General features: G+C 46.7%; 1 protein-coding gene across 1 annotated transcript; it reads left to right on the top strand.

Moving 5' to 3' along the window:
- The first annotated feature begins 1,990 nt into the window (after positions 1-1,990).
- Positions 1,991-17,415, top strand: NIPA1 (NIPA magnesium transporter 1). Its single transcript, XM_074318343.2, has 5 exons — positions 1,991-2,185; positions 5,562-5,609; positions 6,503-6,593; positions 9,966-10,126; positions 11,819-17,415. Exons 1-5 carry the CDS (start codon positions 2,026-2,028, stop codon positions 12,328-12,330), a joined length of 972 nt encoding a protein of 323 aa, XP_074174444.2. The 5' UTR covers positions 1,991-2,025; the 3' UTR covers positions 12,331-17,415.
- The last annotated feature ends 1,029 nt before the right edge of the window (positions 17,416-18,444 follow it).

The following is an 18,444-nucleotide window of genomic DNA, read 5'->3' as shown; positions in this document are numbered from 1 at the left end:
ACAAGGGACCACCGCCCCCGCTGCCCAGCCAATCGCCGCGACGCTGCTCCGCAGGACGAGCCAATGGGGAAGGGGAGCATTCTCGCCCCTCCTCCCGGTCCACCGGCTTCCTTCAATCCGCTCATTTTCCTCCCTGGAGCACACCCTTGTAGTCAGGGCCAACCGCAGGCTCCAGGAGGCGGAACTTCCGCCGCACGCACGCACACACGCACGCACGTACTCCCGTCCCGCAATTCCTACGGTTTTCTGCTAGGACTGTCCGACGGTGTGGGGTACTGCAGGACCACCCGGCTAGGGTGGACGCGAGGGGTACACGTAGGGACGGGGACACACCGCGTGAAGCTGGCTCCAGTGTTCAAGAGCCTCCTCCTATCTGTCCCACTGAATTCAAGTAATCCTGGGCAGAATAGTTGGAGCACCTGGTAGCAGGGAAATCCGAAAAGGAAATAGCAACCTTTAGTGCCATTGAACCAATGGCCGTAAAACACATACTAAGAAATTTAAAACAGTTATACGAAGTATGTTTTCTGATTATAATGGAATTAAAGTACAAGCCAACAAAAGTAACAGGCGACCCTCCAAACCCTTGAAAATTGAAGAGCACACTTGTAGATAATCCATGGGTCAAAGAAAAATCCAAAGGAAATAGAACTATTTTGAATTGAACAAAAATTACAATGTATCAAAATTTGCGGAATACAACTAAAGCAGTGGTTAAAGTGAAATTTATAATACTAACTACTTAGAAAAGGATCTAATCAACAATCTAAGTTTCCATTTCAATAAATCGGAAAGTAAGTAACACATTGTACATAAACTTCCAGAAAGTTGAACAGGAGTGGACATTTTAATTTTATAAGCCCAACATTATTACCCTGATAACAGAACCAGAAAAGGACATTACAAGAAAATTTAGGACCTATATCCCTGATGAACACAGAAGCAAAAATTCTTAGCCAAATTTTTGCAAATAGGTTCCAACAATATATAGAAAGGATAATACATAGTAACTAAGTGGCCTTTATACCAAGAATTCAAGACTGGCTTACACATTCAGAGCTAAGTGTAATTAGCCATGAGTTCATCTCAATAGATGCAGAAAATGTCCTTGACAAAATCCAACATCTCATAAGAACTCAGCAACTAGGTAGGAAGACAAGGGAATTGCTCAACCTGATAATGGACATCTATTAAAAAAGGGAAAAACATAGATGCTTATGTTAAAAAAAAATCCAAATTTCCACTGTCCAGAGATTACCCATTTTAATACTACAAGAAATCTGTGTTGATGTGTATGTGTATAATTAATAAATGAAATCATACTATAAAAAATATTGTAATAACCACCTATGGTGTCAGGTGGGTACTAGATTTAGCCCAGTGAACACTGTAAGTTACATAAATGTCTAATCAGTACATTGTACACCTGAAATTAATATATCAACTATAATTGAAAAACATAAATAAATTAGGTAACTAGAGGGTATGATCACAAACTCCAGTGTGGAGGTAGCTGACTCCCCAGACCATTCTGTGGTCTCCCTTGAGTTTCCACAAGGACTGGTTCTGGTTTCAGGCCCCCTTGGTCTAGACCAGGGGTGTCCAAACTTTTTTCAACGTTTTTTACCAAGGGCCATATGCAGTAAAATACACAATCAGCTGGGCCACTCAATGGAGGTGAAGTACTATTGCCTCACCTGGTTTATTTAAGTAAACTAAATATATTTTTAGAATTTGCTGCAGGCCAATTAACAATGGATTGCACGCAGCAGTTGGCTCGCAGGCCGCAGTTTGGACACCCCTGCTAGAGGGACCATGACGCAGGAGTCTTGCGTCCTGCCGGCGCTCTTAGGACCCCCAACATTGCAGGGGAGACTCCCCATACCACTGCACACAGCCCGCACTCCGCAGCGCCCCGCTCTACCCAAACGCACCACGCGGCCCGGCTCCGCCTCTCCCGGCCCCGCCCCCAGGCCCGCGGGGCGCGGCGCGCAGGCGCAGGAGCGGCCGGCGTGCGCGGGCGGAATGGGGACTGCAGCGGCGGCCGCGGCGGCCGGGGAGGGGGCGCGCAGCCCGAGCCCCGCCGCGGTGTCGCTCGGCCTGGGCGTGGCCGTGGTGTCGAGCCTGGTGAACGGGTCCACGTTCGTGCTGCAGAAGAAGGGTATCGTGCGCGCCAAGCGGCGAGGTAGGGCGGGCCGTGGGCCGTGCGGGGGTCGGCGGCGGAGGGCGCAGGCCGGGCGGGGGGACGCTCGGGTGTCCGCCCCGAGGCGGCCGGGCACCGGACGCGGTGGGGCATTCGGAGCGGCGGGCTGCGCGACCGGAGGCTCCTCGCCCACCCGTGCGCCTGATGCGTCTGCACCGTGTCCGTGTCTGCTCCTCCGGCGGCTCCAGAAGCGGCCCGGGACTCACCCCGTGCGCCCCGCGACGGTCGCTGTATCGCCGCCACCGCTTCTCTCCCTTCCCAGTGGGTGGAGAAGCCGTGTTCAGTTTTAGAGGGTTTCTCCAGCCGACTTCTCCCTCTGGTGGGAGCCCAGGCGTCCCTGTCACCCGCACCCACCTCTGCTAGGGAAACCTCCGTGTGTACCGCACCCTCCAAGTGGTTGGAGCGCGGTGCTGCCCAGGAGGAGCCACGGGCCTCCCGACTTTGCTGCGGCCCTGGCCTGGGGTGCACTTGGGGGAGCGAGACCTGCAGCGGCCGCGCCGGTGCCCAAGGCACAACCGTGTGCTTGAACGGCGGGGGCGACGAGCGACGTCTGTGCTTTCCTGTTGCTTCTCTTCCCCGGGGCCCTTGGTGGAACCTTCTCTGGTTTAGATTTGAAGCATCTGACTACAAGTAAGTGATCTTCAGTGTGAAGAAAACGCAAGGCAGATGAATGAAGCAAAACACGGGCCCACGGAGTATTCCCCGGGGAGGCACCACCACCAAACTGCAGTCCTTAGGCAGCTGGAAAGTGAAAGTGGAGTCGAGTTCTTTCCGGTGTCGCTCTGTGCTAAGAGGCCTGGGACAGTTTACCGAGCGCGAGATGTAGCACGAAACTGAAAATGAGTATTGTGTCCAGAAGGACTGAGAAAGTCGTGGCTGTTCGCTGTGTTCACTCGAGAGGAGCATTAGAGGGAAGGATACTGTACATGCCGTAACGTTTGCCCTCTTAACCGTTTTGAGCTGTACAGTTCAATAGTGTTAAGCACATTCACAGTGTTGTGTAATTGTAATCACCCTTGGTCCTCAGACCTTTCTCATACTCCCGTTTGGAAATATCCCCTATTCCCACCCAGCCGCTGGCAACCACAGTTGTGATTCTGTCTTTAAGAATGTAAGCGCTCTAGGTGCCTCCTCAAAGTATGCTCACGAAACAGTGTCCTTCATGTTTTTTGTCAATACTTAGACAATTTAGGTAATATATTGTAGCAACTCCTCTTTCCATCTCGGTGAACTGTTTGTATATTCCCTTGTTTAGTGACTAGGCCTTGGGGTGGTGGGGCATCTTAGCTCTGTGCTAAAGACTCTCACTGTTCTTACTGAGATGATGATTTTCTTTTGTTTTACTACTTTATTCACCAATTATGGTCATTTTACTGGGGAGCTGGTCACACCGGCATTTGGAAGGGACTTCGTGACTTTCGTTCTAGAATCTCCAGCATGCTTGTGTTGGGTCCCGGGACATTCTCTTATATAGATGTGGTGTGATTAGCACATTCAGGAAATTCCACATGGGTTCTGTACTAATAGCTGAGAACTGTTCTACAGGGCTCACTGGGGGAAATTTTTAGGCTCAGCTCTACTTTCTGAGTCACAGGACAACAGGCGCCACATTTGCATCAAGCAAGCTCAGAAGGACATAAACAGAGCCACAGCCGGTGTCATCCTCTCCTGCTGGAGGCTGGCAGCAGGCAGGGCTGCAGCAAGTGATGCCACAGTGCCCCCCCCCCTTACCAGCCTTGGCCCTCCCAGTATAAACTCACAGAGCTCTGAGGCCCCACTGATGTGCCCCTTCCCAGAGGCATGGCACCTGATCAGGGAGCCCAGGGGACAGGCTGTCCACCGGGTGTCACAGGCCTCCAGTCAGGTGCCATTTGCCCACCAGACGTCATTTTTAGCTAAGTATTGTCCCCTGGCCACATGGCTGTCAGCTTCCTAGAGCCAGAAAGTAAACAGAACTCACAGCAGAAAGAGAGAGAGTGGTGTTAGTCTTTCAACTACAACAGTCCGTATTCAGATGTAGCCCATTGCTCCCATACGTCCTTCACAGCAGCTTTTCTTCACTGAGCGCCACATGTCGTGTCTATGCACTGGGTATCCACACTTTCCTTTCATCGGCAGTGGTTGCTAGCTGTTCTTGGTCTTTTGTGGCCTTGCCGTTTTAAAACCTGCAGGCCTGCTAACTCGTAGGCTGTTTCACAGTTCCCTTTGGCAGGAACATCGCAGATGTGCGGAGTGTCCTCAGCGCATCCTCCCAGGAGACACGTGCTGCTGCTTTGTCCCATCGCTGACAGCGTCACCTCTGACCACCCGGTTGAGGTGCTATCTGTAGAGGACTGTAAAGATACTATGTTCTCTGTGTAATTAATAAAGGACCAGTGGAGGTGATTTGTGGAGATGTGACAGTCTCCTCAGCAAACTTTATCCACTCATCTTACTATCCACTGATGATTCTGCCTAAATCGGTTTTGATTATTGTTGCCAAATGGTGGTATTCTGACTGGACCGTTCCTCCCACTCGGTCATTACTCACTGGCTCCATTTTGTCTTTTAAGTACCTACGTATTGTAAGGCCTGTGGCTCTGCTCTCCATGATGCAGGCTGCCTTCCTGTGTTAATTACACCAAATTATTCAGAACTAAAATGTCCAACTAGAATTAGGTACTTTAATCGGAAATGAAACAAACCTGTCAGATGAGGAGCGTTTTGACATACCTGAAGAAGGACACATGTGTGTCTCAGGTTGGGGGGCCCTGTTGCTGCAGGCAGCTGTCACACAAGCAGGAGGAGGGACCTACAGGGATACAAAGGACGGTGTGTACATGTCGAAGCCCTGGGTGAGTGTAAGCCTCTGCCACCAGGTGCTTGGAAAAGAGCCATATCGGGAAGGTTCCACATTAGAAAAAATTTTGACTAACCTGTTTAAGTAGCAAGTCGTTCAGTGCTAGTAAAATAATTATATAAATGCAATATAGTAAATACACAAGAGAATTGGTCTTTGAAGAACAATCTCATTTGAAATCAACAACAAACGTCATTCCAAAGAATATTTGTGTCTCTGGGTGGTGTGTTGAGCCAGGCCGCCCCCCACCCCCCACCCCCCGGCAAAAAAAAAAATTGTGAAGGTTTTATTTGTTGTTTGGGTCAACTTATATTGGCTGCAGGAAGCATCTATACCACTTCTGGTGGTTTCTCATGTTGCTATTTACAGACTAAAAGATTCTTTAGAGGGTGAATAAATAGAACGGATTCATGAGTCTTTTCAATTTTAGTTTGCATGTAAAAATTCCTCTTTCAGGCATGCAGCTTTTCGACCTCTTGCTTTGTCCTTTTCTGACATTTTCATCTTGCTGTTCCGTAGGTACCTCCTATTTGACAGACATTGTGTGGTGGGCAGGCACTATTGCAAGTAAGTACCCTGTGTGGCGGCGAGCTTGTCTTCTCCCTTTCTTCAGATCAGTCACTCTCTGGCAGGACTGGAAGGTGGGTGAGCTTGGCTCTGTTCTTTGCAGTGAGGACCAGGAGGCCGTGGAGGGGAGGCAGAGCTTCTGCTATCTGTGACTAGCCCTGAATTTAGTCCAGCTCAGACTGTCCTGGGCCCAAAGAAATTAAAACAGCTCCTGCTTACTCATCGATAGCTGGGCTATTGGCATTTGGTGAAATTTTGTGTTTTGCTGAACATGATTGCTTTTACAAAGGCAAGTTTCTTCACTCAGCCTTAAGTACCAGAGCACGTGCTGTAATATAAAAGAGGTCATGTGCTGTAACATCGAAAAAGAAAATTACTGTTCAGAACTTTAAATATATGAAGAAAAATTGTGTTAAAAATTCCAGAACTATCTTGAGGTTTATTTGTCTCACATTGTCTTTTAGGCACAAATTACGCAGCAGACGTTGATTCCTTTCATGAGGAGCTCGTATTAAGCTTTGTGTCAGCGCAATTCTGTGCAGGCAGCAATGTTTCCATTTGGTGTGCCAGACTCTGGCGTAGGTCCCAGGCCATCAAAGGGACACAGGCAGCTCTGCATGATTCATCTTTAAACAAGGACGTGTTAAGGAGAGAGTGGGAATACAGTGTGTTGCACCCACTGCCAGTCACTGCCTGTTAGCTTGGGAACCTCCACAGAGGGCTGAGATGGGCCGGTAACACTTCTCGCCCTCAAACATGCAGACGTCTGGTTTCTCACAAGTGATGGGAAAGAAGTTGCCCCTTCCAAGCAGAGCCTCACCAAATTCAACCCCGCAATCCTTGCTGGAGGACAGCTCTGTAACTCAGTGACATTCCTCTGATTCTCTTGACAGTGGCTGTCGGCCAGATTGGAAACTTCTTGGCTTACACGGCGGTCCCCACGGTCCTGGTGACTCCTCTGGGTGCCCTTGGAGTGCCGTTTGGGTGAGAGCTGGTATTCTGTGCTTTTGGTTTTGCCTGTTCTTGATCACTGTGCTCCCCAGCCATCGCCCGGTCATCGCAGCGGGGAAGCGTCCTCTGTGATGCCTATGTGCGACTTGTTCCTCCACCTGGCCGGCCCCCAGCTAGTTGTATGATCAGCTGTACTGACCATTTAACCGATTAACTCGGGGTAGCAAAGTTTTTCTGTCGAGGGCCAGATGCTAACCGTTTTGAACTGGGGTCCGCATGGCCTCTCTTGCAACTTCTCAACTCTGCCAGGTGGTGGAAAGCCGGCACGGGCCAGATGAGATGTGTGGACATGCTATGATCTGATAAGACATTATTCACAAAAACAGGTGGATGGCTGCACTGGGCCTTCGGGCCATAGTTTGTTAACTCCTGATTTAAGTCAAAGAGCTTTCAATTGCCTTTCATTTAATCTCAGCTCAGAATTCAGCAGGCTCGAGTTACTGCAGCCCAGGAAGAGCCAGAGGAGGAGGCTTTGGAGTGAGGCAGTTGGTGATTTCCTGCTGGGGGAGGCCTCTAGGCAGATAGGGGCTCTGTTCTCCTTCCAGCTGCTTGGGGTTGTCCATCCCTTGCCACAGAGCAGAAGGCAAGGACTAGCTCTCCGAGAGAAGCAGACTCAGAGGTGACCAGTTGTCCAGATCCATTCTTAGTGTGCCCGTAGAGGCCACAGTGCTGTACTGGCCATGTCTGGCGTCTGTACACTTGATCCATAACCTCTGCCTACATGCATATGCCAACACACTTTGTTCTGGACAAGCCATTAATGTGCCCAGGCCACCTGGCCTTGGCCTTCTGCCTCCCTCAGACCCCAACCTCACCTTAGGAGTTCTGCCCCCCGGGGGGTGTTGGACATGCTTTTCAAATGCAAACCAACCACTCCAGAACCCAGCCCAACCATCTCCTTTATCAGACTCACACTCCCTGCCACTCTCCGCCAGCGCCAGGTACCAGACCACGAGGGACGGCCCCTGGGCCCCCGAGTCCTGGCATCGTTCACATTCGCCAGTCCCAACCCTCACCCAGTCCTTCCTGCAGAAACCACGGTAAAGGCTCTTGCCCACAATTCCCCCACCCCCACTTCACGACTGTCCCTCATTCTTCTCCATGTGACTCTGCATGTTGTGTTGTGACCTCTCAGCTTGGAAGTTGGGAGCAATAAACCATTTTTTCAGTAGCAGTTATTTCCTGATTTGTTGGCCGTACTGTGCCTCTATTTCTCTATTCATACCCTCTAATAGTTTGTATTAATGCACTCTATTTTATAGTACTGTGTAATCTGTACTCTGGTATTTTACAGTGGAATAAGAGATGAGTTAGTCTTGTTAAAAAAAAAAAAATAATAAACGGAACCTCTTTAAAATGGCACTGCCATCCCAGAGGAACTGCCTGGCATGTCTGATGCATCAAACCTTTGGGATATTAAAACAGGGCAAAGTAACCTTGGACTGGGCCCAGGCAACCTTGTGTCCCCAAGAACTGTTTGCAAAGATAACAAGAAAGCAGACATTATGACTTCTGGACTGATGGCTTCGGGACTGAAAATGAGTAATACTGTTTAGAGTTAGCATTGCTCTGTTAACTCATCTGCACCAACAGCGAGGCCTTCCTTCACCTGATGTAACAGTCCCCTTCCCCTCATACACACCTCTGCCTTTGTCTCCTAATCAGATCATCATGGGATTCTGCCTGCATCAGTGCTTCCCGTGTAGCTATTCTTACTGATCTCAAGTAAACGCGGGTGCCTCTCACTTTCAAAGGCCTTTTTAAGTTCACAGCCTCACCGTCTAGGCTTCTTCCTGCCTCTGCTTCCCAGCATGGCAGCCCCTCCCCACCTTGGCACAGTCCGCCTGTGGTCCCGGATGGTGGCAGGCCCACCCTCCTGCTCTGAGAGCCCCCCTGGCCTCTGGTTTCCACCTCCCTGAAGAGTACATGGAGCCCATCAATGTAACACCCAGTCGTGTTGTGGTTCTTAGGTAATTTGCTGGTTCTCTCGGTGATATTGCTGATTTCCCCACCTACACTGCTGGGGTCTCCTTGAGGGTCACTCACAAAGTGGTGAAAGAAAAGATGGAGCTCTGACCTCAGCACCATGGCTTTACCTCCTTTGCTTTGTGGCTTTGTGTTCAATGCTAATCCTTTCTGAGGCTCAGTTTCTTTATCTGTAAAATGAGAATTAAAAAGGAAAGAATGCAGTACGTACTTAGGCCTGGTGTTCCCCTCATGGACATTCTCGTCTGAGTGCCTTCAGCACTGACACCCGGAAAGGGACAACGACCAGTCCTGTGATTTTTTTTTTTTTTTTTTTTTTTTAAAGATTTAATTGGGGAAGGGGAACAGTGTGTACTTCCAGGACTTCTTTTTTCCAAGTCAAGTTGTTGTCCTTTCAATCTTAGTTGTGGAGGGTGCCGTTCAGCTTCAAGTTCTTGTCCTTTCAGTCTTAGTTGTGGAGAGCGCAGCTCAGCTCCAGGTCCAGTTGCCATTTTCTAGTTGCAGGGGGCACATTCCACCATCCCTTGCGGGACTCGAGGAATTGAACTGGCAACCTTGTGGTTGAGAGCCCACTGGCCCATGTGGGAATCGAACCGGCAGCCTTCGGGGTTAGAAGCACGGAGCTCTAACCACCTGAGCCACCGGGCCGGCCCCCAGTCCTGTGATTTACTAAAAGCCCAGGTTTTCCAATTTAAATTGTATACTGCTGTTATACAAGAAAATAAGAGAAGAAACATGTTACCAGAGTTAAGATTATAGGTGTTTTATGAGGAATACTTGTTTTGCGTTAAAAAAGTAATGTGATCACATTTTTAAAGTTTTGAGTATTAGAGAAGAGAAAAATAACCCATCACCCATATTCCTACCTTAATGCAGTTATTATTAGTCTTTTGATTTTTTCTTGTTTGTGTTTTTTCTCAATTTATTTTAACTTAAGTGTTTTGATCATGAATTGTAATTATTTTAATTTTCATTTCTTACTTTCCCATATAACATAGGTGTTTTTTGTTTTTTGGTGTTTTTTTTTTTTTTTGATGATTTGCTTCTAAAAATAAGGGAGTGATATTTTGTCAATCATAAACCTATTTTTCTATTCTGGTATATTTCACACGTACTGGATAACAGCAGTGTGAATTAAGAGTCACTAACTATACCAGCTGTGCGCACATTTGGTAGGAAGTCCTATTTGTGTTCAAATAGCAACTGCAATAAATTCCTAATCTTCTCTCGTCTTAAAAACTAAATTAAGAGTAAAATATGTCTACAAAGAAAATACGGCTTTTCTAAAGTAACTGCAATGAGTAGAAACAGGTCAGATAGTATGATTCACACTTAGATTTCTCCTTTTTTTAATTAAAGGTCCATTTTAGCTTCATACCTTCTGAAGGAAAAGCTCAACATCTTGGGCAAGTTGGGGTGTCTGCTCAGCTGTGCAGGTTCTGTCGTGCTGATAATCCACTCCCCGAAATCCGAAAGCGTGACCACCCAGGCCGAGCTGGAGGAGAAGCTGACCAACCCAGGTGACCGTGAGGGCTTGCGGGTCTCCCCTGTGATCCTTCTGGGGACCCACCGTGCTATGCCCCCAGTACCCACCTCACACAGTGCCCCTGCTGCCCCGGGGCCCAGCAGGGCCTGACGCCCCGAACCCTCTGCCTCCTCCTGGGGCCTCTGGGGCCATGTACATGAGCGCCCCCATTGCCCAGCCCTCCACAGCGGGCTCCCCTCATGGGCCCCCTCCAGCCCACACACACCAGCTCCTTCTTGGGTCCCCACGGTCCCTGCCACATGGCACCAGTCTTGGGTGTGCCCTGGGCACTTCCCTCTGATGGGCACTTCTCTGAGAGCCCAGACCTAGTTTCATGCATCTTCAGATTCCCCACAGCGGTCTCTATATTTTTCCTACACATCTTGGACATGTAATAATTTATTTTTCTGACAAAGCAGTAGTCTGCATAATTATATGGCCTTAGAGTATAGACTCCTCTAAGTTCCTTCCAGGAGACCACCATGTGTAGTTCACCAGCAGTGTTAGGCGCCAGCACAAAATTGCTCCCACGCCAGGATCTTAGTCTCCCACTCCTGTGTAGCTAGCTCCCAGTTGGCAGAGATTGACAGCAGCGGGAACGGCTGTAAGACCCGCCAAAGAAATTCACAGTGAAGTAACCAAGACTATTTCACCCTGTAATTTTTTTAACCCTAAACACTTAGCATTGTGATACTCATGTCCTATAATGGGGAAAGTATTTCCAATGCTATGACAAGTGAGGGTAGAGAGAGATGGACAAGAGGTCAGGAAGCTGACCTGAGTGTCCTGGAGGACTTGATGGAACTCTCAGAACAGTGTATCCGAGGGCTTTCTACTGTCTCAGGAATGTGGCTGATACCCCCAGAGTCAGGCCCAAATTTGTACAAAAAGCATGTCGCATTTGAATACCACCATAACATTTTGATATGAAGATGTAATGGTAGCCAAAAGATTTTTCTCTTTCACGTGAAACACTTTTTTTTCAACCTGGTGTTGTTATGGCCACTTAATTTGTTACAGGTGTTTCTAATTTTTTTTCTAAAGGTGAAAAACAGAGTGAATGTCAAATAAGTACCTCAGAAGGAATTTAAAATCTGAGTTTATTTATATTTCAGAAACCCCTGACATGTGAGTTCTAATATTCAGAGAGGGGTAGAAAAGAAAAGGTGGAAGGAAAGTTTTCCAGAAAGAAAAATGGAAAGCACACATTCTTAGTGGGGTGATATCATCCCCAGAGGTTGAAAACTCAGCCTTGAGGGGGTGGGAATATCATACTTTTAATGTGTAAGCACAGGTATAGGTACACTCCGTAAGCAGTGTATTGTGATAAAATTGTATCGGGTGGGTGACTAAGGGAAAATGTCAGATGGTTCTTTGGGGGCAAGATCATGAAAACAGCAGGATTGAAACACACTGACGTGAATCGAAGCTGGAGGGGCATCTGGCCGCCTTCTCTAAAGATGAAAATACAGAGTTAAGGCTGACCGCGTGAAAACGGAGAGGTTTGCTTAGACGCAGGCCTTCCTTTCCGAGCAGCCTGATTCTCACACATGGCGACTGAGGCCCCGCTGGCCATGTGCCCGCTCCTGTCCTGCTCTGCCCCCATGGCCACTGCCCCTCTCTCTCCTCTCCATGTGGCTGCTCCCCCGCCTGGCACCTGTGCTGACCTGGGCGCCCTGTTTTGCAGTGTTCGTGGGCTACCTGTGCATCGTGCTGCTCATGCTGCTGCTCCTCATCTTCTGGATCGCGCCGGCGCACGGGCCCACCAACATCATGGTGTACATCAGCATCTGCTCGCTGCTCGGCAGCTTCACCGTGCCTTCCACCAAGGGCATCGGCCTGGCGGCCCAGGACATCCTGCACAACAACCCGTCCAGTCGGCGCGCCCTGTGCCTGTGCCTGGGGCTGCTGGCCGTGCTGGGCTGCAGCATCATCGTCCAGTTCAGGTACATCAACAAGGCACTCGAGTGCTTCGACTCGTCCGTGTTTGGGGCCATCTACTACGTGGTGTTCACCACGCTGGTCCTGCTGGCCTCCGCCATCCTCTTCCGGGAGTGGAGCAACGTGGGGCTGGTGGACTTCCTGGGCATGGCCTGTGGGTTCACCACGGTCTCCGTCGGGATTGTCCTGATACAGGTGTTCAAAGAGTTCAATTTCAACCTTGGCGAGATGAACAAATCGAATATGAAAACAGACTAGCAGGCAACAGGGTGTTGGGTGGCTCGAGGAACAGGGAGTAGATGTGACTTGTGGTCCTAACTTAATGTGCAGTAGAGGGGAGCTTAAATCACTGACACTTGCATTGCTTGTACGTTAGCGGGTGGCCTAGTGGACAGTGGGGGCACCACTCAGCACTGGGGGAGCCGAGCTCTGCAGTCTGAAGATGCTATGTGGTCGCCTGGGAGCATCTGTCTGATGAGAGCAGTCTCACAGTCATTGCCATTAACCTGGAAGCTTTCATGAATACTCTCCATTCTAAACATTTTAACATTATTTACATAGAAAATAAAGATGGGCTCTTTCTGGTTAGTCTTTGCAGGGGAGCAGGTATTCTTACTTAGAAGATTCCTTTGGAAATAGGAGAAACTGTCTTGAAATCTGACTCTGTACAGTAAACGTATCTGTTGTTGTGTTCTTTGGCATTAAGCCTGTATAACCTCGTTCAAATAAGAGGTATCTACATTTAATTGTTTTTAATCCTCTAATGAGCTGACTCTCCCACTCTAAGACATGTTAATTGCAAATAGAGAAGGGTACGTGGGCATGACACAGTGCTCCGTTTCCAGGAGGACTTCTGATAATGCAAATCAATTTCAGTGCCTTTACCACTTGAACTATTCACTTAATTTGACTATTACTGTATGTGTGTTCTCTTAGCACAGAATAACACAATGTCCTTGATTATACTTTAATATTTCACTATTCAAAATATAAATGAGTAAAACAGTTAACAATAACGGTATATTCATTTGTTGGAAGAGAGTCAAGACTAAAGACACCTTAGAAAAAATTGACCCTATTAGCATAGAGTTATTGTCCAACTAAAGACAATGGACTTAAGTAGCATGAGGTATTTTATTTGCATTCAATCTGTGTAACTGGGATCCAGTATCAAATACATCCACGTTCTCTTTCAGTGAACATTGTGGCCACTCCAAAGAAATAAATTATTTAACTTGGTAATAAGACTGTTAGATGTGAGAGTAACTATTCAACAGCACACATATCGAGTTTCCTGTAACACAGCAACAAGGGACAGCAAGTAACATTAGAACATACATCGTGAGTTTCAAAAGAATTTCTAGCAAAAATGAAAACATTTACTTTAGCCATCTCCCTATTGTTTGAGATGGCAGAGTACCCAACAATTACCCAACCTCTCATTAAACTTCTGAAATGCAAAATAGCCATTAATTATGCCACTATTTGGGTGGAAGAGATCATCCGTCTGCTACAGTAATCTTCCATGTGTATTAAATAGGAGCAAAGCACAAAGTGATGTGAAGATTCCATCAGGATATCACATCCTTCATGTGCAGTGTTTAATCCAAACGGAGCTGAGCTAAGGTGAAAGGTGGGCTTGGGTAAAGTACCTTCAGTGTAGTGGAACATGAACTTGTATAATCCCCAACGTTACTAAAGAAAAACGTGTTTTTTCCAGCTAACGAGCATTTTTAAAAACCCAAGGAACAAGGAGGCTAAATAACCCAAGGGTAGTTGACACAGAGTGAAGAACCTTTATGAATTAAAAGTACATGTGATGGTAAGGGGTTGTCATGATTTGTGAACTAACAGCAGCAACAAAACTATTTTAACAAATTTTTAAACCTTATATTAATTGATAATTTATAAATGCTCAAAAAGTTCCTCATTCTTTTTATCGGCTCTTGAAGGTTTGTTTTTTTATCATCAGTATTTTTAGGAATGTAGGTCTTAATTTATTGAACCGAACTTCTGAAAATATAATGTAGCAGTATCAGTATACTTTTAGGCATAGTTTCCTAGGTAAGGAGTTTGAGATATGAAAAGAATACCGGTGGCTCTACAAGTACACTGAGAAAGTTTGTGTCCTGTGGAAATTGTCATGTTTATTTTGTTACAGCTGACATGTGAACCTTAGTGTGAATGCATTTATTGGTGTTCCTTCTTACATTCTAATGTGCAGTCATACCACAGGCACTCAGAGCAGACATTTTCTAGATGATCATCCCTGTGGTTTTTTTTAGAGCAAAACAAAATCTCGAAGTACTAATAAGTCACCTGAGGTGACTGGCCCAGCACAGTAGGCTGTCCCAGGGTGACATCTGTCAGCAGTTGTCACGGGTGGACATGCAGCGGGTCCTTGCAGTGGAACCAAGTTCATTCCATCCACTTACTCGAGCCTCAAAGTAAGTGACACGAGCAGCAGTCTGACAGCCTAATTTACAAGTTTGACAGACAGCACAGAACTTCTGACTTCATAGGATTTATTTTACAAATTCACATATTCAGAATTCATTTCAAATTGCAAAGTAAAAGCCTCAAAGTGAGAGTTTTAGGGGAGAGATGGGTCTTTCACTGGCCTCTGCAGCAGTAAATGCGTAGGAGATGTTTTCATGACTAGACTAGACTGTGGTTTTATCTCTGATAAAACTAAGAGGGAAATCCCTGCTGCCGACTCGTCCTCAAGCCTCTAAGAGCACGTTTGTGATCACAGTTTGTGGGTTTACTCTGGATAGGTATGTAAATAGGCCTTTGCTCTCCTCTCCTACTTGGATGTCTTCTTTTCTCATCTGAAAATGCATTTAGAAAGATTGCTCACTGATCCACTGTAGAGCCCGCTAAGGATTCTACCCTGAACGCAGCAGCGAGGCCACCCTGCCGTTTTGCTGTTCTGCAGAGAAGGTTCTGGGGAGGCAGGGCGGCGGCTACCTTCCACACGTGGAGCGAGAACTGCCCACAGCTGGAACCCCGGGGAAAAGTCATCACTCAGATGTCATCATGGCCTCTTCACTTCAGAATGTTAGTGAAATAAACTTCTCTGCTTTTGGCTCAGCAATAAGAAATACTCTCAGTTCCTACTTATCAGGCCAATTCATTATACTCAGTTTTATTTCCAGAAGTTATTCCAGGAGTAGTAATTTGGTCTTCTTTTTCTCTGCGTTTGATGTCTGATAGGAGAGAGCACTGTTAACGTGTGCAGGAACCCCTCCTCCTCCTCCTCCTGCAACAGCTCCACTCTGTACACATGTGCTCACTTCTGGGCCACTTCCTAGTCGGTTCTAAAACACCTGAGATGCACTCGGTGTCTCCCAGGTGTGGATGAGCAGTAGCTCAGTCCACAGAGACTGGGGTGGCCTTGAGCATGGGCCCCTGCTGTGCTGGGAGGTGACACCTCTTTTCCAAGCCACTCAGCTAACCTAGAGGATTGGGGGAGGTGCTCCAGGTGTGCAGAGCCCCATCCTGTTCTTTGCTGAGGCCGGCTTGGCCCTGACTTAGGCTTTCTGTGGCTGAGCAGGACTGAAGAGAAGCACAGTTCGGTTTAGCTCTGTTCATGGCTGTCTGATTGGCTCCTGTGGTTGGAAGGCGTCCTCACTGTGTTTGCCACCAAGGACACAGTTCGCGCATCAAGCAGGACCACATGGATTAGATGGAACCTTAGTGTTCTGCCTCCTCAGGGACCAAAAACGTAACATTGACTCCGTAGCATTGACCTGCTCCCAGGAACGTGTCTGTGTTAGTTTTTTGTACGTTTCACTCATCTTTGTAGCTAGAGGTCTGTTGAGTTGGAAAGAGGAAAGATCAGCAGATACCAGTCGCACCGTAGAACAGTTTATCATATAAAATACCTCAGTTTTCTGTATTCCTCACTCCCGCCCCACATTTGTACTGGTGATGAATTTTAAGGGTCTGCCCTTTAGCTTCTAGGTGATGTTTCACATCGGGCCAGATTCTTATACCTCCACCGTATACTTGAAAAGGTTAAGAATGATAGTGATAGAATGAGAATTTGGCTCAATGTCACCACTCGCTTATTTTCACAGACATTTCTCACATGCTATTAAATGCAACAAGAGTTGTATTTTAAGAAAATGTAACTTCATGTTACATCAACAACACGTGGTCTAGTTAAAAGTTGATGTCCAGTAGAACAAGGACCATGTAAATAAACACCTATTTCAAATGTACCCATTGTGATAAAAGGCATAGTCTATGGCCCAGTGCGTGACTGGGGAGGATTTATTTGTTCTTTTCTCTATTTTTTCTTGAATTGTGCAACCATAGGTGAGTCATTTAACCCTTCTGTGCCTCAGTTTCTCTACCTCTAAAGGGGTGGGATCGTTCTTCAGCTCGACTGTTGTAGGGTGCTCGCACCTTAGCATGTGCCAGAAGCCTCGGGAGACTGTCACGTGCAGGACTGCTTGGGAGTGACACAGTGGGAGCTCAGCTCTCTCTGGGTCCTGTGTGCTCAGGACCATGCTGTGGACATGTGCTTCAAGCACTGAAAAAGCAAAGGAAGTGCTGGGTGTAAAGTCTGCATAATTCCATGAAGGTTTAATTTTCCTTTTTTGTTGTTTTGAAAGGAAGGGTTTTATATATTCTATTGTAAAATATGGACGTTCAACAGGGACTTTTAAAAGCTGAACTGAAAGATCACGTTCTGATGGTGTGATAAGCTTCTCTGACATTTTGCATAGATTTATGTTCTGCAGAAGATCAGTGACCGGTGAACTAGACTGATTCTGTTGCGTTGAATTTGTAATGAGTGATGCTGAACTTCCTGCTTTCCAGCAGCTCAGCGCTGATCATGAACTACCTGACACCAGGTGAATGTCAGGAATCCCAAACCACTAGTGCCAAAGGGTCACACTGAAAAGTCCAGAGTATTTCTTTTATTTGTCAGACTAGAATAAATTGCCCCCCAACTCTCATGTCAGTGTTTTTGCACTTTGGGAAAATTTAAGGCTACTGTTTTTCAGCACTATTCCTGAGTCTTTTTTGCCTTTTGAAATAACTATTACTTTCCTTTGAAATGGAATAAACCATAAAAGAGAGGAAGAAGACTAGATAAAAAAATATAAAGTGTTGACAGGTTCCATAAAAGCTTTTACACGTAAATGTATCAGGGGAGCTTCTAATTATCACACACAAACTGTCAATGGCTAAGACTTGCTTATATTTTGCTGTATAGAAGTAGTCATAGCATGTAATTGCCTTATGTAAATAAAAAGGCTGTTTGTTAAGTTTTCCAATATTTATTAATCTGTATGTGTTTTAAAATAAAATAACTTATTTCTAGCTGAATACTTGTTTTGTTACCCTTTATTTGAAATGCTTGTGTAGTCTCAGGTTCCAAATCATCCTAATTCCTCAATCAAATGTTTCCCATTTTCTTGGTAGAAATCAGTAGCCCAGATCTCCATCATGATGTAGAAAATGTCCACCTGTGCATATCTTAGGGCGCAAATCCATGATATGTGAAGGAATTCACCGTACAGTGATTACCTTCTGATACAGTGAAATGATGGTATGAAAGAAAACCACCTGAAAAATGATCATCTGTTAAACTGTTCTAGTGCTTCTGGCTGGCACCCGTGGTAACAAAACCAAAACATGGCAGAGTAACTGGAGAACAACTTATGCATGAGAAAACTATCTGATTTAGTGATACAGTAAGTCCTTACTTAACCGATAGGTTCTTGGAACTGCAGTGAAACGTTGTATAATGAAACAAATTTTACCAGAAACTACTTGATACAAGAGTTAAGTTCCTGTCAACGTTAAATGAAACGACATTGAACAAAATGACGTTATTTGAGAACCTGCTGCACGTGATTTTAAAAAATACTGTTTTAGTGAGTCTTGCTGTTATCCAGGGTGTAATGCAGGGTCTCTGGTCCCGCTCCCCACATAAGAACGCAGGCTATGGTGAGGCCAAAAAGGAACACCCACGGAGCCATAGATAGGGGAGTCATACCACTATAGTCTCACTGGTGGCTGGGTTGGAGACACAGGAAGCAGGAGCCACACTATCCGCAACCTGCCGTCCACTTCTCTCTGCCAACCAACGTCACTTGCTAGCTGCAATCCGCCGTGCTAACTGCAATTCGCTCTTGCTAGCTCAGCCACCATGTTCCTGCAAGCGTAGCCATGGCAGTTATATTAGTGGCCAGTGGCTCACTGGTTACAGCTGACGGCCAACTAGCCACAGCTGATGGCCATTTACTACCTGAGCCAGCACCTTTCCACGTGAGGGCGAGAGCCTGGAAACTGCACTCCTGGCTCTGTCCCCACACTTGCCTACACTTCTGTGACAACGACAAAGCATTGCAA

The sequence above is a fragment of the Rhinolophus sinicus genome, chromosome 13 (assembly GCF_057876585.1).
Source record: "Rhinolophus sinicus isolate RSI-liver-muscle chromosome 13, RSI-T2T, whole genome shotgun sequence".
NCBI classification, from domain to species: domain Eukaryota; kingdom Metazoa; phylum Chordata; class Mammalia; order Chiroptera; family Rhinolophidae; genus Rhinolophus; species Rhinolophus sinicus.
Note: the sequence above shows the minus strand (reverse complement) of the source record. Positions and strands in the feature narration are given on the sequence as shown.